This window comes from Dipodomys spectabilis, unplaced genomic scaffold (assembly GCF_019054845.1).
Source record: "Dipodomys spectabilis isolate Male_0828 unplaced genomic scaffold, ASM1905484v1 ptg000187l, whole genome shotgun sequence".
In the NCBI taxonomy this organism is placed as follows: Eukaryota; Metazoa; Chordata; class Mammalia; order Rodentia; family Heteromyidae; genus Dipodomys; species Dipodomys spectabilis.
This window is the reverse complement of record NW_024870864.1, coordinates 4,703,295-4,729,808: the sequence shown is the minus strand read 5'-3', so window position 1 is coordinate 4,729,808 and position 26,514 is coordinate 4,703,295. Positions and strand designations below refer to the sequence as shown.

The 26,514-nt window shown below is 37.1% G+C and overlaps 2 protein-coding genes across 8 annotated transcripts in view; one reads left to right on the top strand and one right to left on the bottom strand.

Annotated features, from left to right (window-relative positions):
• Rev1 (REV1 DNA directed polymerase) overlaps positions 1 to 20,527 on the top strand; it is a 67,279-nt gene extending 46,752 nt beyond the window's left edge. For 2 of the 6 annotated variants that reach the window (XM_042695372.1, XM_042695374.1), the window contains 15 exons: positions 594 to 699; positions 5,032 to 5,160; positions 6,897 to 7,051; positions 9,939 to 10,058; positions 11,752 to 11,972; positions 12,696 to 12,868; positions 14,835 to 14,937; positions 16,316 to 16,481; positions 16,695 to 16,897; positions 17,644 to 17,868; positions 18,384 to 18,504; positions 19,262 to 19,479; positions 19,565 to 19,721; positions 19,864 to 19,966; positions 20,124 to 20,527. In XM_042695372.1, coding sequence (XP_042551306.1) covers positions 594 to 699; positions 5,032 to 5,160; positions 6,897 to 7,051; positions 9,939 to 10,058; positions 11,752 to 11,972; positions 12,696 to 12,868; positions 14,835 to 14,937; positions 16,316 to 16,481; positions 16,695 to 16,897; positions 17,644 to 17,868; positions 18,384 to 18,504; positions 19,262 to 19,479; positions 19,565 to 19,721; positions 19,864 to 19,966; positions 20,124 to 20,235 — 2,312 coding nt within the window. In that variant the 3' untranslated portion in view covers positions 20,236 to 20,527. Of the gene's footprint in view, positions 1 to 590; positions 700 to 4,469; positions 4,560 to 5,031; positions 5,161 to 6,896; positions 7,052 to 9,938; positions 10,059 to 11,751; positions 11,973 to 12,695; positions 12,869 to 14,834; positions 14,938 to 16,315; positions 16,482 to 16,694; positions 16,898 to 17,643; positions 17,869 to 18,383; positions 18,505 to 19,261; positions 19,480 to 19,564; positions 19,722 to 19,863; positions 19,967 to 20,123 lie in introns of those variants that run through there. The other 4 variants (XM_042695371.1, XM_042695375.1, XM_042695373.1 and 1 more) reach the window with 3 other exon arrangements.
• Positions 20,528 to 20,615: 88 nt separating this feature from the next.
• The window catches only part of Eif5b (eukaryotic translation initiation factor 5B), an 81,341-nt gene continuing 75,442 nt past the window's right edge, over positions 20,616 to 26,514 (bottom strand). For both annotated transcript variants that reach the window (XM_042695377.1, XM_042695378.1), the window contains exons 19-24: positions 26,256 to 26,387; positions 26,096 to 26,172; positions 25,839 to 26,003; positions 24,175 to 24,313; positions 22,362 to 22,523; positions 20,616 to 22,050 (exon numbers count right to left, since the gene is read on the bottom strand). In XM_042695377.1, coding sequence (XP_042551311.1) covers positions 21,943 to 22,050; positions 22,362 to 22,523; positions 24,175 to 24,313; positions 25,839 to 26,003; positions 26,096 to 26,172; positions 26,256 to 26,387 — 783 coding nt within the window. In that variant the 3' untranslated portion in view covers positions 20,616 to 21,942. The remainder of the gene's footprint in view (positions 22,051 to 22,361; positions 22,524 to 24,174; positions 24,314 to 25,838; positions 26,004 to 26,095; positions 26,173 to 26,255; positions 26,388 to 26,514) is intronic.

The following is a 26,514-nucleotide window of genomic DNA, read 5'->3' as shown; positions in this document are numbered from 1 at the left end:
TCAAGCTCTTTTTTACCTGATATGTATCTAAAAGAAAAAAGCTTACATTTATGATGTGTAAGAATATCTTCTTTGTGATATGTGACCAAACTAAATTATTATTTGATCAAATGGACAGTAGAAATACATGAATTAAACATGTTAATTAAGTTCTGCACGTAGTTCTTTCAGGAAACAGCAAAGAACATTCAGAGAATTTTGTGTTTTCTATTAACTTTTTCCCACTACAGAGTCCTTGTGAGGCTTTAGGAGAGGGAGTTCATCTCCCTACCACTTTCCATCTTTGTCCAATTTAAAGGATTGTGTATTACAAAATGTCTTTGTTTATCTTTTGGTGTGCTTTAAAAAAATTCCTATTTCTAAAACATGACACTTTGAATTTTTGTGATATGTTTTAATGTGACTGCTGAAGAAGAATATAATGGAAGCAAACCATACTAGAGTTAGTTTTCTTTTAAATAAGGAAATAACATAGAGATGATTAGTTTTGAAATTTATGAAATGAAAATAATAGAAAACAAATTTCTTGAATAAGAGTTAAGGAAAATCAGTTAACGTATATGTAATCACTATATTATGTTATTTTAAAGCAGATATACCAGATTTATCAATGTGGGAGAATCAAGATTCTGCACAAACAAATGGAATTGATTCTGTTTTGTCAAAGGCTGAAATTGCTTCTTGTAGTTATGAAGCCAGGTATGTAGAAGTTGTGTTGTAATTCTTAATGAGTAGTTAATTATTTTTAAATAATCCTGTGAAAGAATAAGACATGTCAGGCAGGCCTGTAATTACAAGTTATAAACATGTTTTGGAAACAAGATATTTTTGTCCTTAATCCCCTCATTTGCTCCTCCTGTAAATAATTTTAATAATTCTTTATAAACTTACAGGTCCTTCAGTAAACACTAAAAGAAATTAGCTTTGTTGTTTTTCTTGTCTTTTGAGCATGAAAGAGTTCTCTTGAGTGAGATCTTGAAACAGAATCTAAATATTCTAAGCTCTATTAGATAGCATTACATTTTTTATTAGTACAAATTACCCTTTTTCTAGATAATTAAAAAAATTTCTATAATATAAAATTGGTAATTGGTGATTTTTGTGTTAAAATTGAATCGCCTTTTAAAATATAGTAATAAAAATCTCATCTAGCATTGTTAAGAGGATTATCACCATGTTAGCAACAATTTAATGTTTTAAGTTTTTACTTAACAATAATTTTAAATCATTATTTTAATTGGCTGTTTTAATACAAGAAGAAATGCGTATACATGTTTCTCATTTAAAGAAAATACATCATGGGGCTGGGAAGGTGGCTCAGTGGTAGAGCGCTTGCCTTGCATGCCTGAGGCCCTGGGTTCAATTCCCAGCACCATATAAGCAAAAAGAAAAAAGCCGGAAGTGGCACTGTGGCTCAAGTGGTAGAGCGCTAGCCTTGAGCTGAAGAGCTGAGGGACAGTGCCCAGGCCCAGAGTTCAGGCCCCATGACCGGACCCCAAAAAAAAAACAAACAAAAAAAAGAAAATACATCATTTAAGCAACCAATTATAATGTAAAAATAAGAGATTGTTACGTGATTAGACAACCTTTTTCCTGTTGAGACTTTTTTTAACTTTACAACACATATTGTTGGTACATTTTATTCAGTAAAGATGTAGTCTTACGTTAGTTTCAGTCTTCATGCAGGCCTGTTGTTCAGACAAGTCTTGTCTGAACAAACAATATTTGAGTTTAATATAACATCAAAATAGGTTAAAACATTTCTAGTAAAGTAAAAATGTTCCTCAAATATGCATAATTAATAATGTTAAATTCTTAGTCATTGATTACATACCACACTTTTACTCCCAGCCTAACTTAGACCTTTTCCCACTAGCTAACAAAACTGTTTTAATCTTTTTCATTTTCAATTGATAACCTATCCAAAGAGTTGAAATTAATTTAATAATAATTGAGACACAAATGTATTTATGATTGTTGATAAAACTTTTTCTTAGCATAGGAGTTCAGAACTGAGATTGTATGGCACTAAATAGGCTAACCTTTCTTTACCCATTTTGTTACTGATTGATGACTTGATGGCTGCCAGTTGTTAGAGTGTAAATGTGTGTTGCTGCCTAGAAATACATACTTTGAGTGTTGCTACTTTGTGAGAAAAGAGACACACTTTTGCCATTGCTACTTCCCATTAACACCCAAAAGAAAAATGTTCAGTGAGAAATCCCACGGCAGTCTTAAATGTAGAAGCATTTTCAGCTCCTGATTTGGATTTCAGCAGCCACACTTGGTGTCTAGGCTCTAGGCCTTTGGCATTTGCATTTGTATTGACCCACACATGGTGATAATAAAGCTGAAGGCCTTACAAAATAATTAGATTGATTATATGAATGCCAAATACTGCATGGGAAGCCATTAATTGCCAGTTAAGTGACAAATGTTAATGTTAACAAAATCCATAAAGAGATGAAAATGAATTTGAGTATAAGTTGAATATAACTAAACAATCCCACAGTTCCGGGTTATGGCATTTTAATTGTACTTGCCATTATGTAGAAAGCTACTCTTATACATGTATATATATAGAGAGAGAGAGAGAGAAAATCATTCCAAGATAAATTTCTCTGTGTGTATATATGAGAGAAAGAGAGAGAGAGAACAAGCAAGAGAGAGAATCCTCAACAGATATATTTTCTTTCTGTGAAGATTTTTATTTAAAACAAGTATAATTTCATTAGAGAGCTGCTTCTGAGATTGGAGAGGAGTAGACTGTGGTGATTGTCATTCTAGTTCTGTGTTTTTTGTGTAGTTTCTTATTTACTTGGTGGCACTGGAAATTGAACTGAATTCATATCTTTGAGGTTGTTGGAAAGGGCTTTACCACTTTAGTCACACCCCTAGCTCATGAGTTTTGAATGTACTTAATAATGAAGTTAACATTGGATGAAATATGAGTATGAGATGCTAAAAATCACCCAGAAGTGGAATATGCATACGTAGATTACAGTGTACATTATTTACAGTAGTTTTACTCATACTTACACAAAAGGCAAGCAAGCTTATACATAAAGTGAGAAGGTCAATAATGGATGAATAGATAATAATATATACATCCTCTAGAATTCTAGATTTCTTCAGTAATTTTCAAGCCTCTATTTTTACATGCTTTCATAAAAGCCCCTTTAATACTGTTACTAAATGATTCTGATGAGTAGAAGACAGTAACAGAGACTTGATGGCTGAGTTTTTTTTAATTGTGTAGTCTTATACAATAAGAAGTATATTTCCTCAGCAAAACAGATTGCAATACAGATTATGCTCTGATGTACTTTAAATCAGAGAATAAATTCTATTTTTCATATACATAGGAATTACAGTTGGTGATTCTTCCTGCATGGGATTTTAGGTTGGGAGGAATGGGTAATTATTCTGTTGAAGAACACATTTACTTCAGACATTTTTATAATTGTCTTAATACCTTGAGTTTCTGTGAAATAAATCTTAATTTCCCAAACCTCAGCTCAGTGTACTCTGCTCCCTTTTTTGGTTACAGCTTTAAAATATCTAGTGCTCTTCATTTTCCTCTCTGGCAAATGTGCAGGAACACATCAAAAGTATACTTACTCTTTTCTGCTTTAAACATTTTTGAAAACTTTCCTAAGCCATAATATAAGTAATATAATGGGTGTATATATATACATATATATATGTATAAATACATATACCCTATTATATATTCATTTTCCTGGTTTGATCAGCCTGTTGGTTCTTTAAAGCCTGTTGACCAATTCATCTTTTGCTGGGTGAATGGTGTCATGAGAACTCTTGTTTACCCTCTTCCATCCAGCAACAAACAGAATGCCTGAGACATAGTATTTGATAAATGAATGAAAGATTTGTTTTCTCTGCCATTGATGTCAGTCACCACTTCCTTTACTATAATATTTTTCCTTCTTGTTTGGATAGTCTTTACTACAGACTTAACAATGAGATCGTTTTCATGGCTTTTGTGTATATAAAAATGAATGTGATTTTTGCATTTACTCCTGAATAACTTGAAGGGTCTTCCTTCTTGGCTCTCTGATTTGGAAAGTACCAAAGACCCCTGAGCAATTAAGAGATTTATTCGTATATGTTTCTTAAACATAAACACCTCCATTCTAAGTAAGCAGTTAGTAAACATTTATTGAATGAATGTATACAATGACCCTGACTATACTATGTACTATTATGTAATCTGGTGAAACATTGCTTTATTTTGCTTGTGTTTTCACTGTAATATTTTTTCTTGATTCTTTACAGAGTGATAAAAATGGAATTTTACTAATTATGTATAATTCCATAATTATAGTTTTGTGCTGAATGCTCCAAATATCAAAGGTAATGTGGGGCATTGAGACACACAGTAGATTTAAAATTTACCATTTTCAATTAGGTCCCTCAAAGTTCTGGAACCCTGGCTCCTGCCCAGAGTGATGTCCTACCATATACAATGCTGTTGGCATCTCAACCACTGTGGAGCCACTTCAGGAGCATGGAATTGGTCAATTGGGAATTGGGTGGTAATAGGATGAGTACATTTTGTCTGTTTGTCACATAGCACTGTTTTGTGTAGTTCTTGCGTTTATATTCTTTGTCTTTGGGGGATGAACCCTGGCCAAACTGTGCCATGTATTAGGGGAAGAAAACCTTTTTTGACAGCATATTCCTGCTCTGTGGTGGTTGTGATATCACCAGCATATGGCATGCTGGCATCTCTGCAAAGGGGCCAGAGGTCAAGCCTTAGGAGAAGTCTTCAGATTCTGACAAAGAGATGTCAGTTACATTTGTGAGAGAATTGTTTATTTTCCGTTGGGGGGAAAACAAACCTGTAAGTTTTCCTAATGCCTGCCGTTAACCCCTAATGAGAAAGAAAGTTAAATGGAACTTGTATATTATATTAGTGGCATGGGGAGGTATCAACATATTTGATACTTGGTTTTCAGCTTAAAACTTCTTAGTATAACTCTCACTGTGTCTTGTTTTTCTCTCTAGACAAGTTGGCATTAAGAATGGAATGTTTTTTGGACATGCTAAACAGCTCTGTCCTAATCTTCAAGCCGTTCCATATGATTTTCATGCATATAAAGAAGTTGCACAAACAATGTATGAAACATTGGCAAGGTATTTATCCTTTTATCTGCTGTTAAACATAATTCAGTTTTTTTAGCATTATCAGGAGTACTTTTGCTAGACTTCATCTTTCTCAGGACAACTTTCCTTAGCATCCACATTTGACTCTTCTTTCTTTGGGCAGTTTTATAATTGAGAACCTTCATCTGTGGGCAGTTTTATAATTGAGAACCTTCATCTCAAAGAACATTTTTGCATTGCTAACAATTGCTTCCTTGATGGTGAAATAAAGTCTGATTCTCTGCCCATTAAAATTAGAACTCTAGAATTGAATGTGGTAGTATGCACTGTAGTCCTAGCTACTCCAGAAGCTGAAGGATCACTTGATTTCATGATTTCAAAACCAACAGGAACTACATAGTGAGACCTTGTATCATAAATTAAATAAGTAAATAAAATTGGAACTGATAGGGTGTTGACAAGCATAGATACTTTGAAACCTTTATTGTAAGATCATTACTCATAAGTTAGTCTTTCACAGTTGGGTTTCAAAATGGCTAGTTGACTTAAAAGAGATTAGCTTTAAAAATATTTATAGTAGAAATATATTTAATATTTACTCAAAACTCAAAAAGGTATATGGTAGGGGGCTGTGAATGTGGCTTAGTAGAGTGCTTGCTTAGCACACATGAAGCCCTGGGTTCAATTCCTTAGCATCACATAAACAGAAAAGGCAACCTATTTGTGCTCTAATAACTGAACTGCATGGTTTCTGCTTAAAGGGCCAGATAAAATTTGGGTCATAACTACTGAGTTATTTGCAGTTTAGAAGCAGCTACAGTGATTGCCTAAGCTGGACTCCAGGAAAAATTAATTTCTAAAGAGTAAAACTTTGTAGATCTTGATGCTTTGATATTTATTCTAAGAGGTAGACTCCTTGTCTGTATCTTCACTACCTCTTCTTTCTTATACTTTATTCTGAATACTAGTATTGTTTAAGTATAGATGGTTCCTAGATATTCCTTGTCTCATCAAGAGAAATAATTTAAGTTCCTGTCCTTATAGGAGCTTATTCTACTAAGAATATGTATCAGGAAAGATTGCTACCTAGTCAGTATGTAGTATTTTGTGGTGCATGCTAAACCAGTTAGAGTCATAGCTGTTTTTAAAGTCCCTAGAATAGAAATGTTGGTGTTACCAAGTAGGAAGTGTTTTAAATCTGTCTTGAAGATGAAATCACTGGTAGCATCCAAGTGGGGACAAGGAATGGGCCACTGAGCTGAGCAGTGGTGCTCCTATTTTCAGAGTATCAACTGCCAGGAGTAGAATGCTGGCCTGTACCTTGGGCCATGAGGACTTGAGGGTGATTTCTGATGTAGGCTACCTACTGCTGGTTTAATTTCAGTTTTTGAAGACAGTTTTAGTTGACCTTTCTAATTGGATAGAGGTGGGGGAATCTGTTAGTCTATTTTCTTCTAGTTTTGTTTTTGCCTAAATAATATATTCATTTCTTGAATGGAGATTTTTATGTGGCTCAAGTTGAAGAACAAATGTCTAGCAAGTACAAGGCCTGAGTTCAAACCCCAGTATCACTTAAAAATAAATCAGATTCTTGAATATTTAGCCAGTTTGTTTAAAATCCTGTTGTTGTTGCTGTTACTTTGGTCTTTTTTAAAATGCCTTGTGAGGAAATTGTAAAATATTATGAAAACTTTTATTTTGCAACATTTGTGTCTACCAGATGGAAACTATATAGTTGTGATTCACTGACTGCTTTGTATTGATAGCTATACTCATAATATTGAAGCTGTCAGTTGTGATGAAGCACTGGTGGACATCACTGAAATTCTTGCGGAGACCAGACTTACTCCTGATGAATTTGCAAATGCTGTGCGAATGGAAATCAAAGACAAGACTAAATGTGCTGCTTCTGTTGGAATTGGTTAGTGCTTTATTATTACTCATTTTACCCAAATAATTGCTTGGACATCCTTGAAGCCACTTAGTTTTAAAGTTTTTATCAGCTTAATACATATTCCAGAAGAGAGCCAATCCCCTCTAAAACAATTCCAATTCTTAACATTCCTTACAGCTGTGTAGGACATAGCTAAAATGGTGGATATTGAAGTAAATGGATGATAATTTATTTGCAATAATCAGTTTGAGTATTTTTTTTCTTATTCAAAACTGGGAATGTTAGCTGTATACAGTAACTTATGCCTATAATCCTAGCTATTTTTAAGATGAGACAGTGGTTTTGAGGTCAGCTGGAAAGAAAAATCTACCAGACTTTTCCTCAGTTGATAGCTGAATGTTCTTGTCATCCTAGCTATGTGTGGTAGGCTTAGATCAAGAGGGTCATAGTACCAGGCTGGCTGCAGCAGAAAAGTCTGAGACTCCTCTCAATAGGAGAAGGAAGCTGGCATGGTGGTACATGCCTGTCATCCTAGCTATGATGGAAAACCTAAAATAAGTAGATCATAGTGGAGGCATCATGCTTGCAGGAAACAAGACTCTTACCTCAAAATATGCTCATGTAAAAAAATGCCCTGGAGGTATGGCTTAGTAAAGAACACCTTCCCATCAAGTGCAAGGCCTTGAGTTCCCTGTACTACCAATAAAAAGGTGAAGGAGCCAAGTATTAGTAACTCATGCTTGTAATCCTAGCTACTCAGTGTTAATGAAACTTGAGAATTATTTATAAGACCTGGTTCCAGGTAAAGGGAGTTCTTTTGTCAGATTAGCCTGGAACATCCTCTCTAGTACACCAGATATCATAGGCTACTAGAATGTTTCAAAAAAGAGGATCCAAGCAAGGCACTGGTGGCTCATGCATGTAATCCTAGGTACTTAGGAGGCTGAGATCTGAAGATCATGGTTTGAAGCCAGGCCAGGTAGTCCAGGAGACTCTTACCTACAATTAATCACCAGAAAACTGGAAGTGGTGCTATGGCTCAAGGTGGTAGAGTACTAGCCCTGAGCAGAAGAGCTCAGGGACAGTGTCCAGGCCTTGAGTTCAAGCCCCATGACCGACAAAAAAGGGGGAGGGGGGAGAATAAGTTGTATTTGTAAACAATTTTTTTTCTAAGATTAAAACAGAAGATATATTTAAAAAGCAGAATGGTGAAATATATTTTGGAGTTTAGTTTGAGTCTTATTATTCTCCACTGTTTACTGGAATTGCAACTGTTCCTGACAGTGCTGAGTGTGTACTTGTCTCTCTCTTTCTCACATACACACTGTGTTCTCAGTGACTAGTCTTTTCCTACTCATCCATTCTGTTTTTGAGACCACTCTGTTTTTGTTCTCACCACTTGTTCTCCTTCTGGTGAGTCTTTGAGCTGTTTCCTCTGTAAAGCTTAAGCTTCTTACACCATCTCTTCTCTCCTCTACTTACTCAGACCTTCTGCCAAGATTCTTTCCCTCCTTTTTGCCATTCTCTTGAGTGAAGCCTATTTGTTCCTGTAGTTTTGGTAGGTAATTAGCACTTTGAGGTTGCTTGTCATTCCCAGCTATTATTATTCTATCCTCAAGTTCAACTCTTTTTTTCCTCTCAAATTTTATCTTTTGTATCTACCCAACTTCCAGGGGCAGTTCTGTAGGCAAATACTGTTGAAAGAACACTTGATCACTTTCATTTTGGTCAGGACCATGAGGGAAGCACTGGGATGAGGATGGTCAGGAAAAGTAGAAATACCATGGGAAAGTCTATACTGGGGTTTCCAAAGGTAGGGTAGGGTAGAGGAAGCTGTTTAGACTAGCTTGAGTATTCTTAGCAGGCTTCAGGCTAAAGGTTGATTTTTTTTTTTTTTTTTTTTACATTGGGATCACTTGAGAGGAGGGAGAAAATACTAGCTTAATATATGGGAGTTTGATAAGATAGTGGTCAGGTATGGTTAGGTATGTGAGAGGTAAACTTCCAAGTAAATGGTTTACTATCCTTGGAAATTAGCTTGTCCTGAAGCAGTCCCTGCTTGGTCAGCAAAAGTTTTTTCCAATGATTTATGAGATACAGGGTCTTGTATAACCAATCTATTAGCCTGGATGGCTTCAAACTTGAGATACTCCTGCTTCATTGTACCATGATTGGGTTACAGGCATATACTACCATACCTGATAGCCAGCAAAAAATTATCAGAAGATGGTCTACTGTCCTTTTTAATTTTTTTTTAAACTTATTTGTGTGGAACTAGGGTTTAAGACATTGTGATTGCTTGGCTGTCACCCAACAACTTCTCCATGAATCTCTATACTTAGTCTAAGAAAATTACATAGTCTTATATAAAAGTCTTCTCAATGTCCTTGATACAGATATTCCATAATGTTTGAGATTTTATTCATGGAGTTTCACCTAGCAGCAAATAGCTGAGCTCCTCGGTTTTCTCAGTACTCAGTGATTCTCTGGTTCGTCTCGGCTTATGCTTACTACCCATCTTCATCTGTGTTTCAAAGACTCTCCTCCCCTCAGCATTGTGACACCTGCTCTGATTCTTTGAGTTTTCTGTTTCTCTAGGCTGTAGCCTCATTTCCCTCATTTCTGATTATCCCCCATGATTCCTATGACCATTACTCTTTAAGATCAGAGCTGTGTTCTCTATGTTGAAATAGCATTTGTTTTAGACTAAAGAGAAACCTCTGTGTAGCAATCATGTTTGCTGTAGTCTGGAATATTTAATGAGTCTGCTAGGAACATACCATGTCTGAAATAGTCAAACTGCATTTTCATTGCTTTTACAGATTCAGTAGTAACCAGTGTTATATAAATATGTTAAAAATTTTAAATAATTGTGGATATTTCTTATTTACTTTTTTCCTTTTTAATTTTATAGGTTCTAATATTCTCTTGGCTAGAATGGCAACAAGAAAAGCAAAACCAGATGGGCAGTACCATCTACAACCAGATGAAGTGGATGATTTTATCCGAGGCCAGCTAGTTATTAATCTACCAGGCAAGACCAAGTCTTTTGATGTTTACTGAAGATGTTTATAAGGGCATTTCATAATTTGTATATTATACACACAGATTTTGTTTGGTTTTAAAGTCTTGTTCCATAACCAAGACCTAGCTTCAAACTTTTTAATCTTCGATCTTAGCCTCCCAACTGTTGGGATTATAGGTGTATCCCTCCAGGGTTGGGTTTCTTTATTTTTTTATATTGTGCCACCGGGCGCCCGTGGCTCACACTGTAATCCTAGCTACTCAGGAGGCTGAGATCTGAGGTCACCACTCAAATCCAGCCTGGGCAAGAAAGTCCATGAGACTCTTATCTCCAGTAAACCACCAGAGAACTGGAAGTGATATTGTGGCTCAAATGGTAGAGTGCTAGCCTTGAGCTGAAGAGCTGAGGGACAGCGCCCAGCATTGCTTCTTTCTAAACTTGCAAAGTGTTGGAATAGATTTGTTTTCTAGATGTGTAATTAATTAATTGCAGGTGGGCATCAAAGCACCAAGAGTAGGAAGAGGGGCCAGCCCCTAGAAAAGAAAAAGCCTCTCAACATAAATATCTGTGCAAAGTGTCTGTTTACCTTTGGTGTGGTTTGTCCTTTCTCTTAAGTTTCTGTTTGAAAAATTATCAATGACAGCACTATTTTGTGAAGCCTTCTGGAATGTTTTTGTTAACCTAGAATTCTGGTGTTTTTACTTGCCTATTGTTTTGACTTGAAATTGAAAATGGCTCCTCAGGGAGCCAGCATTCTTAACACTGTTCATCTAATTTCCATAGAGAGTAAACCAACCATTTTGGTTTAAACTTGTTTGGCCTATAACCATACCATAGGTCTTTTGTAAACTTCATGAACTCTTAACATTGTGTCATTCATACATTAATGCTTCCCGAGGTTTTCATGACAAGAACTTGAGATAATTCATGCCACTGATAATTCATAACCACAATGAGCAGAAAATAGAAAACTGTACTTTTAGCTCTTTGGATAATGTACAGAAGACCATGTACACATTGGTGGAAAATACTTAATAGTATGGGGTTCCACACCATTTTTTAAGATTCTGTAAATCTTAACTGCTTTCTAGAGGTACATATTCTTTTTAGAGCTTTTAGAATTGAAGAAAACCAAAACCATTCCTCAAGTTAGAGCAGAACTTATCAGAATCCTGTGGGTTGGATTTCAAAACCTTGCTTTTACATTGGGGAGAACACGAGGTGGCAGCATGTGGGTCCAGGAGGATTCATACCATCTCTTTAAGGAGACTGACTTTTTGAGAAAATGAATTCCCCAGAACTTGGGACACGGCTCAAAGTGCTTCAACGCTTGAAGCCCTCGATTCAGGTGAAAGGGCTACAGAGAGGCTATATTTGTGGGTTGGTTAGAAATCTTAAATCTTAGGTCACTCCAGTAGCAATTATTTTTAGATTCAGGCATACCTTGTAATTTCTTGTTGAATTACTAAAGAAAAAGTGGATGCATTCAATGCAACTGAATATGTAAGTCATACTGTAGACTTTTTAAAGCAAGGGTCTACTGCTAGTTGATTTTGTGGATAAGAAAGCAATCCTAATAAAAATCACACTCTTGTGATAATACTCATTTTAAATTGCTTTGTATGTGGATGAGGTTTTTTTCCTGTCATTTTTCAATAGTTTATCCTTCATTATTAAGAAGTAAATAACATTCCTTTCTTAGGAGTTGGACGTTCAATGGAATCGAAGTTAACAGCTTTGGGAATTAGAACTTGTGGAGACTTGCAGTACATGACCATGGCAAAACTTCAAAAAGAATTTGGTCCCAAAACTGGTCAGATGCTTTATAGGTTCTGCCGTGGTTTGGATGATAGACCAGTTCGAACAGAAAAGGAAAGAAAATCCATTTCAGCTGAAATCAACTATGGAATAAGGTTTACTCAGGTATGTTTGCATAAATGTCCATTTTGTGTTATTACATGGTGCTTTTTATCCAGTTACCTGTAACTTGATGCTTGAAGTTAAACCTTAATGCATGCTATTCATCAAGCCTTAGCAAAGTCTTTTTAGGCAATGTATATAATAGGGGAGAAGCCCAGAAAAGACCAAGAAAACCCAGATCTTTAGGGAAAGATATTAAAACATTGCATTTTGGAGTCAGCAGTTATTTGTATTTATAATGACTCAATTTCCAATGAAGGGAAGACAAAGTTGCAAGTTTCACCTGATTCATCTAGAAATAGTGGCTCAGATTATTAACTTGTCTTTACTTCTGAATATATTTGTATGTATCTCTGGAATTTAGATCCATAAACAGAGCTCAGTGTAATGAGATTTTGAAAGTGAGCTTGTTTTTTGGAGCTCTACAGTTCTTGATTCCTTTAAAGGGGAGCCAATGCTTGGGATGTATAGGGAACAATGAGAGTATATTTCATTAATAGAATTTAATAAGAATGTAAAGATAGAAGAATTTCAACAGCTCAGTGATGGCATGGAAAAGTGAGAAAGGAAAAACATTTTTTTTGAAAAATACTTAAAGGTATGGAAATACTAAGTTTTGATGCTTCAGAGAGCAAAAATAGACATGTTGAATATTAACCAAAATGCTTGAGAATTGTTTATAAAGGAAAATAATATGGAAGTTTTGTCATGTTTGTCTTTATGTAGCCAAAAGAGGCAGAAGCTTTCCTTTTGAGTCTTTCAGAAGAAATTCAAAGACGACTCGAAGCTGCTGGCATGAAGGGTAAACGTCTGACTCTCAAAATCATGGTACGAAAACCAGGGGCTCCTGTAGAAACTGCAAAATTTGGAGGTCATGGAATTTGTGATAACATTGCCAGGTAAGCTTATCTTACAAAGAAAGTTGGTAAATTCTATTTTTGGCATAGGTATTAGAGCTTATAAAAATCAATGACTATTTGGTGTAAAAATCTATAAATTCTTAACAAAGTTGTAATACCATTTTGTAGAGCCAGGACTTGACCTAACTAGGTCATTTGATTTAAGTATATATTTTAGTTTGTGTTATATCAAAATGAAGGTTTATTTTGCCCAAAGTCCTAACGATTCAAGAACTTGGCTAAGGTGACAGGAACATATGCCATGACAGATCACAAGGTGTGACAGAGGTCCTTGGTCATTCATTTATGCTAACTTTTTTGAGAGGGGAGCAGGGGACAACATGGCCTCACAGTTGCTTAGGTTATTTTACCACTTGATCCACACATCTAACCAATAACTGGGACTGTTGAGAACCATCATTCTCTTGAGAACCAGAACCTCAAAAAAACCCACATCAGTTCCTTCCAAGAACAGTGCCATACCCATGAACTAATTACTTCCTATCGTACCCCAACTGTTAAGGTCCCCTACCTCAACATAACTAAAGACTGGGCTTCTAATACAAGAGCCTTTGGGGAAAAAATCATAGCAGCACTGGAGTCCATCCATCTGGCAGTCTTTGCTTAGAGTTTCCAGGCTGCTAACTTTAGTGTGTGTAGGAAGAGATTTGCAGACCTGGGAGTGTGTTTTGGTTTTTGAAAAGCCTAACTGCAACTTTACCAGAAGGAAATTACATATGGTACTTTTAAAAATTGAATAAAAAAGCAAAATAACTGACATCTCTGAAAACTGGTAGAAAGCATTTGTTTAGAACCCTAGTTTTTGATGTCTGGGCTACATTGAAGATATTAAGCTTCATGTAATACTTGTGATCAATATGAGAATTCTTGGAGTAAAAACCACATATGAGATTGTATAGGCTTACTGGAGTTAGCTTATGTCAAACATTTGTGTGTACAGTGATAGCCCCTCACTGATGCACATCATGAAAACAAAGTGGAAGAACCTAGTTTTAAAGATACATTGTCTTTGGTTTATTGGACTATTTAGTTTAATACATATATTTTAAATGGCACTTTTAATAATGTGTTAATGGTCACTTCTATACTGAACTTATTATTAAATCCTTACTCAGAAATACCATGTCGTTATCTTTTTTGATGGGGGTCTTACTATGTGGCTCAGACTAACCTAAAAATATGTAGCCCAGGATTGCCTTCAATTTGAAACCTTCTTGCTCCTGAGTGCTAGGATTAGAAGCATGTGCCACTATCCTGAGTTTAGTAGTATAATTTCTATAGGAGAAAATCAGATCCAGTTCATCACATAGTTCCATCATACTTTCATATGCAAAAAATAGCTTATGGTAACCCATTTTTGAATTGGTACACTCTACTTTTATCTAGCCCAATTCCAAAGGGCGAGCTCATTGTGGTTTGCCACATAATAGTGATGGCTTCAAGGTATCTCATAGATCTAAGCTCATGTATTCTAGTCTGTTTTTTAGACCAGTCTATCACCATACTTTTTGTCATAGAAGCCACATGTTTTTGGGTCCATTTATAGAACCTGTTAGAAAGTAATATTGGAATGAACATACTTAAATTTTGAAATAGAATCATTAAACATAATGAAGAGTCAAGAACCAAAACAGAATTCATCTTCTCTTCAACTTGGAGAGGTGCTTTTGGAATCTAGAACATTGTAGTTACTGTGAATTTATGCATTGATTGCAAAGTGTATTTTTTAACATGCATCACTAAAAATTTTTTGACCAACTCTAGCGTTTACCTTGAAGTCTCACATTAACATTTTTCCCTTCTCGCTGCTACTGAATGTTTAATATTGCTGGTTTCTTATAACCCCCCCCCCCTTGTTTCTATAAGCTTTTGAATAAACTCTTAGAGGTACTAATAAACCCATCTGCATAGAATGTATAGTTTAAAACATTTCTATCACTTACAGGACTGTAACTCTTGACCAGGCAACCGATAGTGCAAAAATCATTGGGAAGGCTACTCTAAACATGTTTCATACAATGAAGCTAAACATATCAGATATGAGAGGGGTAAGTGTATAGTATTTAATTTATATCTCATTTGAGCCTTGTAAGATGGTTGGAAATAAGGTTCATGTGCAGGCCTTCAGCTCCTTTGATGTAATCCAAGCAAGCATGTAACCTGACTTCTTTAGTCTTTAGCAGATTTTAGAGTTGTTAGGATCGCTATCTTACTACATTCTTACTTCCCTAGTAGATGGGACTTTGAGGACCGTTAATCTGTCAATCTTCTCCTTTTAAGGTTCTTTTTAGTTAGAACTTTGATGCTGTTCCATGCTGGTGTACAAAGGAGAGAAACCATGGGCACATGTGGATGCCTTTATGCCAGACATGACAGCTACTATTAGTGTGTAAACTTTAGATTTCTGTTCGGAAATGTAAGCCTGTGTAGGATGGTGTTACCATGAGAGGAAAGGCCGTGTTGGACTTGCTATGAATTTTGTTCAAGATTAATCCCTGAAATAGTGTATTCTATGAGAATTCTGTAGTAGGAGGTAGTAGTGGTACAATATAGATCTGTACTATATATACACATACACACACTCTGCTAGCCACTCCCCATCGTTTGGATAAGTGTGTCGTGTTTTCTTAGACATATACACATTAATGGAAAGCCAGGCATTGGTGACTTACATGTGGTGACTTACATGTTATACCAGCTACTTATAGGCTGAGATCTGATCAAGGTTCAAAGTGAGCCTGGGTAGGAAAGGCCATGAAACTCTTACCTCCAATTAACTACACAAAAGCTGAAAGTGGAACTGTCGCCAAAGTGGGAGTGCTAGTCTTGAGGGAAAAAATAACTCAGATAGCACTTGGGCCCAAGAGTTCAGTCCCCAGGACCAAACACAAAAGGGGGTGGTGGAGTCACTGAGTAGGCCTTCCCTCCTCACCCCCCCCTCTCCCATACTGAACACTCTAGCGAGCCATACTCAGATACTCAGACCTTAAGGACTCCTACTTAAGCCACGGGCAGACCTTGTACTTCTAGATACAAGGCCTTCCCTATATCTAGAACCACAAGCTACCACTCCTAGCTTGTTTATTCTTTCCTGGGTTGGCCTCAGCTACCTGGGAGGTAGGGAGGATACAGTTAAGATCACATGTGTGCATCACCACCACACTGGCCCTCAGACTTTTTTTAAAAACCCTACTCAAAAACCTTAGTTTCTTAGAACATCAGTGGCTCTACTTGTTCATTTTCTAATTTTAAAATATTACTGTATAGGTAGAATAACTGCTCAATGGCTCATATAGTAATTTTTGTAATAAATCATACAAAAATCTGTTTGCTAGTTTCACTTTATTCTATGACAATAAAAAACAAGCTGAGAATTTTGCTGAGAAGTCTTATTTTTACTTTAGTTTTCCTACACTTATCTTCTAGGTTGGGATTCAAATGAACCAGTTGACTCCAGCTAATCCAAACACTTCCACATGTTCCAGTCGCCCATCAGTTCAGTCAAGCCACTTCTCTGGTGGGTCACACACTGTCCGGGATCTTTTTCAAGCTCAGAAAGCGAAGAAAACCACAGAAGAACAGCATAAGGAAGGTTGGTAGTTATCAAGATGGTTTCAATGTTTACCTTCCTAAGGATATAATTTTCAAATTGGCATGGTTGTGTGTGTGAGACAGGTTTACATTCTTTACTATGATGAACTAGTATTTGCAATGAATAGAAGGAAATAAGTGAGGACTAAAGGTCTCATACTCCTTTTTCCCTGAATGAGCTAAACAATATTAATGTGTTTTTCTATTCTTGCAGTATTTATGGCTACAGTGGATCTGGAAATACCACCTGCCTCTAGAAATTGCACATTCTTACCATCTTTTTCTACACATCTGACAACTAACGTTAGTGCTGACAATAACAAAGTTGAGTCTACAAGGAAATGGAATGGTCTGCATTCTCCTATCAGTGTACAATCAAGACTTAATCTAAGTATAGAGATCCCATCCCCTTCCCAGGTATATTTTTTTAGTCCTAATGACAGAACTGGTCTAAAGATGGCACTTAAGAGTACACTCATTGCTGAGTTATTTTTGCAGAGACTTTCAAGTCTTAAAAAGTTGTGAAGGCATAGCTAAAGGTAGTCCTTTCCCACTGTCATCCTGTCAGTAATCACGTAGGCCCCGATTCAACACAGTAGCTCTGGTGATCTGTACAGAAACCTCATGTCAAGTTAGTGAAACTTAGAACAAGCATTATTCTTATGGATTCTGCAAAAAATCTTACACATTGCCATCCTTAGCTCCTTGGAAGTAAGACACCATTTCTTAATCTCTGTGGGTAGTTTGTGGAAGGAGGCCTTTAAGGACATGGTAAAAATGCTTATTATAGGGAAAGGGCTAATTCTTGCTTTGGATTCCAGTCATTAGTGACAGTCTGGAAAGGTAAGAATGGCTATTTAGTTCATGGATCAATTGTTTTCAAATGGCCAGATTTGCTCAGATAGGCAGAGGGAGAACCCAGCCAAGCAAAGAGAGGATTCTGCTATACATATAAAGTTAGCTTCCAACTTTGTGGATTTACCTAACGCTGTGGAATTGACCCATGGTGTACACTTACCTCCAGACTCCTTATTACCTCAGGCTTCAGTGGTAAAAGGCAAAATGTTTCAAACATGTTGACTGGGGAGGGGATGGTAGGTAGTCTGTCTTGTGTTTTTTCTCTCAATAGACTTACCTTCAAATCCATGCTTGGTATTTTATAGCTTGATGAATCTGTTTTAGAAGCACTTCCTCCTGATCTTCGAGAACAAATTAAACAAGTTTGTGCTATTCAAGGAGAACCACACGGTGACAAAAAGAAAGAACCAGTAAATGGCTGTAATACAGGAATTGTGCCTCAACCAATTGGGACAGTTTTGTTGCAAATGCCTCAAGAATCTATTAGTGATACAGGAATAAATGTTATTGCCCTCCCAGCATTTTCACAGGTAAGTTAATAACATTGTAACCTTCTGTCAATGTACTCTTACTACTGACTAGCTCATAAGAGGTAGTGTGTTGTGTGTGTAGGACGGGCAGGGGATGTTGATGGCTCTTTTCCACTTCATCTGCATGACAAATACTGATTAGAAAGCTTCATTCATAAGCCACCAACTGAATTTAGCACTAGAAGAGAAAGGGGATGATGGGTAAGGAGTATATATGCATACACATCTGCCCACTCATCACTGTGCTTACAACAGAATGGCGATGCATTCAAATACAGGAGGTAGTTCCTACTTGGTTTTACTACAGCTTAGCTCTAAAGAATTTCTCTGTAGTGACTGTTATACTAATTCCTTATTCTCTAAATGTTTTAAAGTCCCTAATTATCAAAGTTCATTATAAGTCTATACAGATCAGAAAAGTGTGGTTTGAAAACAAAATCTACTTTGGGAAAAATAGAAACTAGCTGTCATCTAACATTAACCCAGGTTTGACTTTGGCCTTCCATTCTCACTAGGTGGACCCTGAGGTGTTTGCTGCTCTTCCTGCTGAGCTTCAAAAGGAGCTAAAAGCAGCTTATGATCAAAGACAAAGGCAGGGAGAAGCCACCTCTCACCAGCATTCAGCCAGTACATCTGGTAAGCTCAGGAAGTGGCAAGCTGGCAAAAAAGGTGATGGTATCACAGTTGTGTAGGTGTTACTAAAAGCTAATCTTGGAGAGTATCTGAACAGCAAAGAAAGAGCACAGCTGGTATTTGTGTTGCTTAGTACTGGCTGGATTTAGTACCTAAGTTTTAATACAGTTAAAGCAATTGAGACTGTTACACAATTGAGACAGTTACTTGAATCTAGGAACACAAATGAACATAAAATCTGGAGCTTGGGCATAGCAGAGCACTTCCATAGTGTATATATGTAGTATATGTACCAAGCACTACAAAACAAAATCTAAAGTTCTGGACATGAACCACAAACACCTAAACCTACATTTAAATTTAAAGAATGGTTGAGCCAGGTGCAGTTGTGCTCAAGTTTAACCATAGCTACTGGGAATGTAGATATCTGGTGTTTATGGTTCAAGGCCAACACAAGCAGAAGTTATGTACTCCATACAGGCGTGAAGGGAGACATTACCTCCAAATGACCAAGGCCACAGGCTCAGTGGCATTGTTCAACTGGTAAAGTGCCTACTTAGCAAGGGTGGGTACTGAATTCAGTCCTCAGTTCTTAAAAAGTTGGGTAGTATAGTATTTTGAGTCCTTTGCCTGGCTTCTCATGGTGATACCTTTGGTGATGGTGAGGTGGAGTTGATAGGCTTTGAGTGTTTTGATGGGAAGGAGGAAATAATTAATGGCACATTTAGTATTAAGGATCTTATATTCCCTCTTCATTTAGTGCCAAAGAATCCTTTACTTCAACTAAAACCAGCAGCCGTGAAAGACAAGAAAAAGAAGAAAAAAAAACCCATCAGTTCCCCCCAAAAGATTCAGAGTCCTTTGAAAGCCAAGCTACTTATCAGCCCTGCAAAAATTCTACCCGGGGCCTATGGGAGCCCCCAGAAGTTAATAGATGGATTCCTCAAACACGAAGGACCTGCTGCTGAGAAACCTATGGTAACCTAAATACTTCTGACCTTTACCAGAGCTTAATGTACTTGATACTGCACAAATGTACCACTTGTATCCTTTTTCTTAACAGGAAGAACTCTCTGCTTCCACTTCCGGTGTGCCAGGCCTTTATAGCTTGCAGCCTGATCAATCCAGCTGTGTTAGACATGTAGCACCTAATTTAGCTGGAGCTGTTGAATTCAATGATGTGAAGACCTTGCTCAAAGAATGGATAACGACAATCTCAGGTTGGCTTAGGCTGTGTCAAGTGGCCAATGTAGTGGGTCTGTGATTTTTGACAACACAGATCTGACCCATTTTCTTAATAGTGAATTAAGTTCCAAGATTTCCTTTGCAAGGTTTCATGAGGATTTTTTTTTCCCTCCATAGATCCAATGGAAGAAGACATTCTGCAAGTTGTAAAATACTGTACTGACCTTATTGAGGAAAAAGATTTGGAAAAGTTGGATTTAGTTATAAAATACATGAAAAGGTATTATCAGGATTTTCATGAAAAGGGGAAAAAATGCTATAGTGTTGGTTTTCTGAGATTTGTAACAGAATTAAAGCATAGGAAATTGTTAGTTTTTAGCACACTCCTTGAAGGAGAAATGTTTCCTAATGATGATGTTTCCTTTTCCCACCTGCAGGTTGATGCAGCAATCGGTTGAATCAGTTTGGAATATGGCATTTGACTTTATTCTTGACAATGTTCAGGTGGTTTTACAACAAACTTATGGAAGCACATTAAAAGTTACATAAATATTACCAGGGAGCCTGGTGCCCTCTGCTAGCTGTGCCATAAGTGCTTGTGAGGTATTTGCAAAGTGCATGATAGTAATGCTCATTTTTTTAAAGTTTCTTTTTCAGCAAGTGTTTTTGTACATTTTCTTTCAAAAAAGTGCCAAAATTGTCAGTATTGCATGTAAATAATTATGTTAATTCTTTTACTGTAGCATAGATTCTATTTACAAAATGTTTGTTTATAAAGTTTTATGGATTTTTACAGTGAAGTGTTTACAGTTGTTTAATAAAAAACTGTATGTATATTTTGTACAGGCTCCTTTTGTGAATCCTTATGCTTTAAATGCCCTATGTGGAAGTTTTTTTCCAGCCATTACAGGTTCTTGTGCTAAGCTTTGAAATTGCTGAGGTCCTGTAACAAGAATCTACTTGTTGGAATAAAGGGTAAAGCTTCTAAATGCTGTTTCCTTCTTTCATGGTTTTCCTGGGAAAATAGAGACTATCTCTTGAACCTATTAGGTTATTTTCCCATAACACAGATTAATTTATCATTATTTATCATTAAAACTTAGAATTCTATGTTAGTGAATAATTAAAATCACTTTCCTCAAACAATACACAGTGACTGCAGCTATCTCTAGGTCTATCCAACAGGTTTCCTAGTAAAAGGAGTGTGGACCCCTTCTCAGGGCAGCAATACAAGCTTCAAAATAACTGAAACAGCTGTGAAAACTTCTAAATGGATGGGATTTTCTAGGATAAAACCAATCAAGATCCTTTAGGTCAGGTACCATTGGCTCAAACCTGTAATCCTAGGTGTTCAGGAAACTGGCATCTAAAGATCTGAGGTTTGAAGTCAGCCCAGATGAAAAAAAAAAATTCAAGATTCTGACTGCAATTAACTAACAGTGCCAAACTAGAGGCATGGCTCAAGTAATAAGCAAGCCAAGTGAGAGCTTGAAGCCCTGAGTACAATCTATGGTTCTAACACACACACGCTCATCACACAGAAGAGAAGTATGATGATTGATAAAATCCTCATCCTGAGAACACTGAGCTGTTTTGAGGCCAATAAGCTATACTAACATGGAAGCCTAACAGAGCTTACTGTTATTGCAATGACTGTTTTCTTTATTGGGTTTTTGGAATTGGATTACAACCAACTCTCAAGACTACACAAGCAATAAAAAGCAGCCAGCTATGTTTTACACCATGGTTTCACACAAAGCAGATAAAGAAATACCAGAATGTCTTATTTGCTATTTTTAAAAAATCGCTAAGGGCATATGGCAGAAGAATGCTGAAAAAATCACTGGGAATATGCATAAAGACGTGTTTGTTACGTCAAAGAAGTCCCAAGAATCACAAAATCTGCAGAAGCTTGGTTAATCAAATACTGCAGGACTGATTTAATCAGTATAAAATTGAAAGAGCTTTTAGATTTGTAGTAAAAATCCCAATTTGGGGAAGGGCAAACTTCAAAACAGCAGCCAAGTAGGGAAGGTTAGGGCAAGGGATGAGTGAACAGGCACGCTGGAACTGTGGGGACGCATTAACTGACCACTGTCAAACCAGTGTAAGTTTCTTGGTTTCTCATGGAAAACATTTTATACACCTAAGTTCATCAGTGTCCAGATACTTATGTTCCTTTTTGTTTTCTTGGCTTGTTGGTGATAATACAACATAATATTGAATTTACTCCAATTCCTGTCCCATGTGGAAAAATTAGATGATTTCAAATACTTTCTTCAGCTCCACAATAAGCTGCCAGTCACTCTTCTGCATTTCATCTCTGAACCAGTCTTTGAGTGCATCAATGGATTGCCGGCTGATCTGTAATGCCCGAGGCACAAACAGGGTGAATAGAATTTTAACAACCTAGTGCCCAAAACAGCTTGTGGTCCTTAAATTAGGCATTATAATTGAAGGTCTATAATTGAAGAAGGGCAGTGCTTGCCCATCTAAGATAACAGAACCCACATCATGTTTTAGAAGCTTATACCCTGGCCTTGTCCAAAGTGTTCTACTCCATAGATAGCCCTAGCTCCACCAGATTCTCCAAGTTCTGACTGTAACCCTCAAAAGCTACTGATGCAAACAGATAAAAACCACTCTGTTGAAAATGTGCCACTTTGATTACTCACCTTGCTGACGAGAATATCTGTAGCTTCAAAATGTCTCCCAAACATTTTGGGAGATTCACCAGGGATAGGTTCTATTTTGACACAGACTTCTTGTCCTTTTTTTGCAACATCCACTTGTTTATGATTTATTTCAATACTTGTTACTATTCCAATGTCAACAAACTGTAGGACAAAAAAAGTACAATATATGCAGAGGAATTCTTGCCTTCCATAAGCCCAAGACCACTGAAATAAGAACTAAAACAAAAGTGCCCACATTAGAGACTTGGAATATGATCCTGCTATCATCACGAAGGCCTCCACAGAAGAATTTTCTCTACAACACTACATTTGCCCTCCATAACATAGCTGTTAAAAGCAAGATCGTATGTGCTGTGTGAATCTTGGTGTACACTTATCAACATGGTCATATTCTGTTTCTGTCCTACCTTCCTGCAGGACAGGTGCCAGGTTAGGAGATAATAACAGGCACTAAGTTTTAGTTCTACAAGAGCTAGAAAAGGGGGTAGTGTAGTCAGAAAGACAGCCAAAGAAACATTCTGCAGTTTAAAGGTAACTTGTGAACAAGTGACTCGGGAATAGAGGCAGGCTGTCCTACAGAAAGAGAGCTAAGAGTAAAAACAGGATTGGGTGAGACAAAGGCTATAAAATGCTCCATACACCGAGATAAGTTCCCAAAGTTCAGGGCAGGAGAAATATTGGATGAACCTGGAAGCATGTCACCAACCCAAAAACAGAAAGGCCATAAATACCAGCATGAGTAATTTGCCATGGCCAAACTGGATAAGCAGAGTATCAGGAAATTTAAAGGCACAAAATTACTTAAACAGCTGGAGGGTACTTCATTTAAAAGGTCTGTGGGTAGGAGGATATCATAATTTTGTAAATAATTATATAAAACTGACTCCAGCAAAGACCCAATAGGGCCTTAGAGCAACTGGAGTAAAAATTGGGTGATGGTGGCTCACATAATCTTAGCTATCAGCAGGCTGAGACCTGAGAAATTAAGATACAAAGCCAGCCCAGGCAGAGAAGTCCATGAGACCCGTTGGTGGTGTGGTTCTAGTGTTAACACCAGCTATGAGCAAGTAAACCCAATGAGAGTGTAAAGTCTTAAGTTCAACCTTTGGTGCTCACATACACACAATCAAGTTGCTGATAGCTAGGTATGGCAGTGCACGTCTGTAATTCCAGGTATAGGCAAGAAAATGAGTTTATAGAATATAAAGATGCATAGTGAGACCATCTCAAACAGTACCAGAAGCAAAGTTTTGTCTTTCAGCCTTTTCATCCCAACACTGAGACATCTTATGTGACAGAGGACGCAGAGAGTCCCCTTGTAGGTTCCTTCTCATAAATTCTAACCTGGATCTAGCGAGGAAGGAGAGAACAGGCAAGTTTAAATGGAAGAATAAATTGGAAAAATAAGTGGGTGGACTGAGGGTACAGCTCAGGTGGCAGAGTACTAGCTTAGCAAACACAAGACTGAATCCAAACTTATTATCACAAAAGCAATATACTGTGGGTGAATTTTTCAAGGAGAAAGGAGACTGTTCTTAACTGAGACTGAAACAATGTGCTTAGAGAATCAGTCCAGGCCACTGAATGGTATACCAAAGAGGACTGCCAATGCAGTTTAATGCTAAAGTCATGTCAGAGGTATGATGTTCTAAGGGAAAGAAAGCCTGAAATCATGTGATGTGAAGCTACACCAGGGAAAAATACTTTGCTATACTGAGGTACAACTTACAGAAAGAAAACAGTATGTATGCTTAAAGTCTGGAAAGATCTCTGTAAGTACCACTGAACTTACATTTCTGCTCGGAACACACATAGGTGTCCCTTGTTTCACCTGGCCAGCTTCTACAGTCACCCCCATCACTATTGGGTCTCGAGAATTGAAAATATACTGAGGGAGGATTTTCATCTTGCAGGGAAATACTGCTATGTGCCTGAAAGGACAAAGAAGTAAGTTTTAAAATCATTTAACCATAAAAATGAAATGCACACACACAAATGAGGTTTCTTCTAGTGGATGAAAGCACCTTTCCTAATGGAGGGTGAGGAGAGAAGCCCCTTTCAGCCCAATGACTAGGGGTGGGCTCTATAGCTCGCTCATTTTCCTTCATTTTCTTTCTTCTCTTTCTATTGCTTTCCAAGCCTTCACTTTCTTCTCTTAAATCCTCAGTGTAGTCTAAAGCTGTATCACAAGAGCATCTTGTGCCTAAATTAAAAGATGGAGCTTGACTTTGAAGACAACATACTTCCAGCCACACCTTAGGGTCTAGAACCCAGGCAGTACCTGCTGACAGGACTGTCACGTAATAATGTAACAATCTGCATTTTGCGAACAACAAAGCATCCTTACACTTCTCCCTGTTGTATTAGTAAGTTACTGGTACAAAAGGCTACTAGATATTAATTTCCCTGCTTGTTAAGCAAATGCCAGAAGTGGTTAATAGTGGATAATGGTTTCTAACAGTTCTTAGTCTTCTCACCCCAGGTTTCACAATCTAAAATGAATACATACTAATTCATGGCATAATACTTAATACCCATTAACTCTTTTAAAACTGTACTCTAAACTGAGCTCATTCTATATGTGGCTTGCCGGGCTTAGACTATGGGAGTCTCCTGAGAGGCAATGGTCACCACATCTACACATGATCATGTAATTTTGGCAACAGGCAACTTCCACAAATGAAAAGTTAAATCATAACACAAGGGTCCTGCCAACTTGTGACTCCATAGTCCCTGCAAACTCTACTTCAGCTAGGGTGGCTGCTGTTCCCTTTGTATGAAATGCTGGCTCAGATGCTCTTTTGCCTAGAAACTCCCCACATACCTGAGTGCTATACTTAGTCTTCAGATTGCTACTTCCAATGAGCCCTAAACGGATGCCTTCCCCAACCACATTATTAACCAGCCACTTCTCTTCTTACCTAGCCTTTCCCTGCTTTAATTACATCTCTACTTTTCACACACTTCACTGTTGTATTTCCCAATGATAGGCAGTCCCTGGGACCCAAGAGCAGCTGAGGCCCTGCAGACGTCTCCAGCACCTGCAGTAGTGTTGGCATATGAGCATTTGGAAAGTGTGGGGAAGTACATTTCCCACAGAATCCCTGGGATTATTTCTCAATATTCACATTCTAATTTTGCAAATTCCACTCCATGCAATTCCTAGTAAAGCAATTTCAGTAAGATACATGCATGATTTAGCAACTACTACGCTACTGACAAGTAAGGCTGCCAAACTGAAATTTAATCATCTGAAAGGCCACAGTAAGGGGTTGTTCACATGCCACCAGAATGTTCCATAGTGAAGGATTTGTGGTTTACGTAATATGTCACTTTTCAGGATACAGTCTCTGATAGATGAGCAAATGCTAGGCTTTTGTTAAACATACTTCTTCCAATATTTAGTAATTCTCAATTAACTACATTAACAAAGACATAAAGTAAACATCAACTTACTTAAATTCTTCTTGTTTTTGTTTCTTGTAGTCTTGTCTATATTTTGTAAAGGCATCAAATAAATGATAAATAATTTCTGCACTAAAAATTCTAACTCCTAAACTATCAGCCATTTCTTGTGCATCCCGTTCGATTCTTACATCAAAGGCCAAAATTACTGCATACCTGAAAGGTTGAAGCATATCAAAGACCATCAATGAAAAAATAGTATGGCACAAAGGACACTCAATAAGTTTCAGAAAAATAATTTTACTTACTGAGGATCGTGTTCCAACATTACTGAAGCCTTCATAACGTCTTTTTTATGGACTGGGCCAATGTTAATTCCTGCATACTGTAAAAAATATTTTATATGAGTGCACAAAGTAATGGAAACATGACTGTCACTTATTTGTATAGCTGGATATGATTACTTACGGGTACTTCTGATGTCTTCAGAAATTCAAGTAGAGCTTCTAAAGAGCCTAGTGTAGATGCTTGGACATACACTCCTTTTTCTTCCAATTTGATAGCATTTAGTGTCTGCTTTAGCTCATGAATCAGTTCATCCTTAACAAATTGAAAATTTGAAAAGATTATCAGCACATCTATTGCTATTTTTGGCAGTCTAGAATTTAACCATCTCTCATCTTGGTTAAGCACGCATCTGCAATTATGAAAGTAAAGCTTATAACAA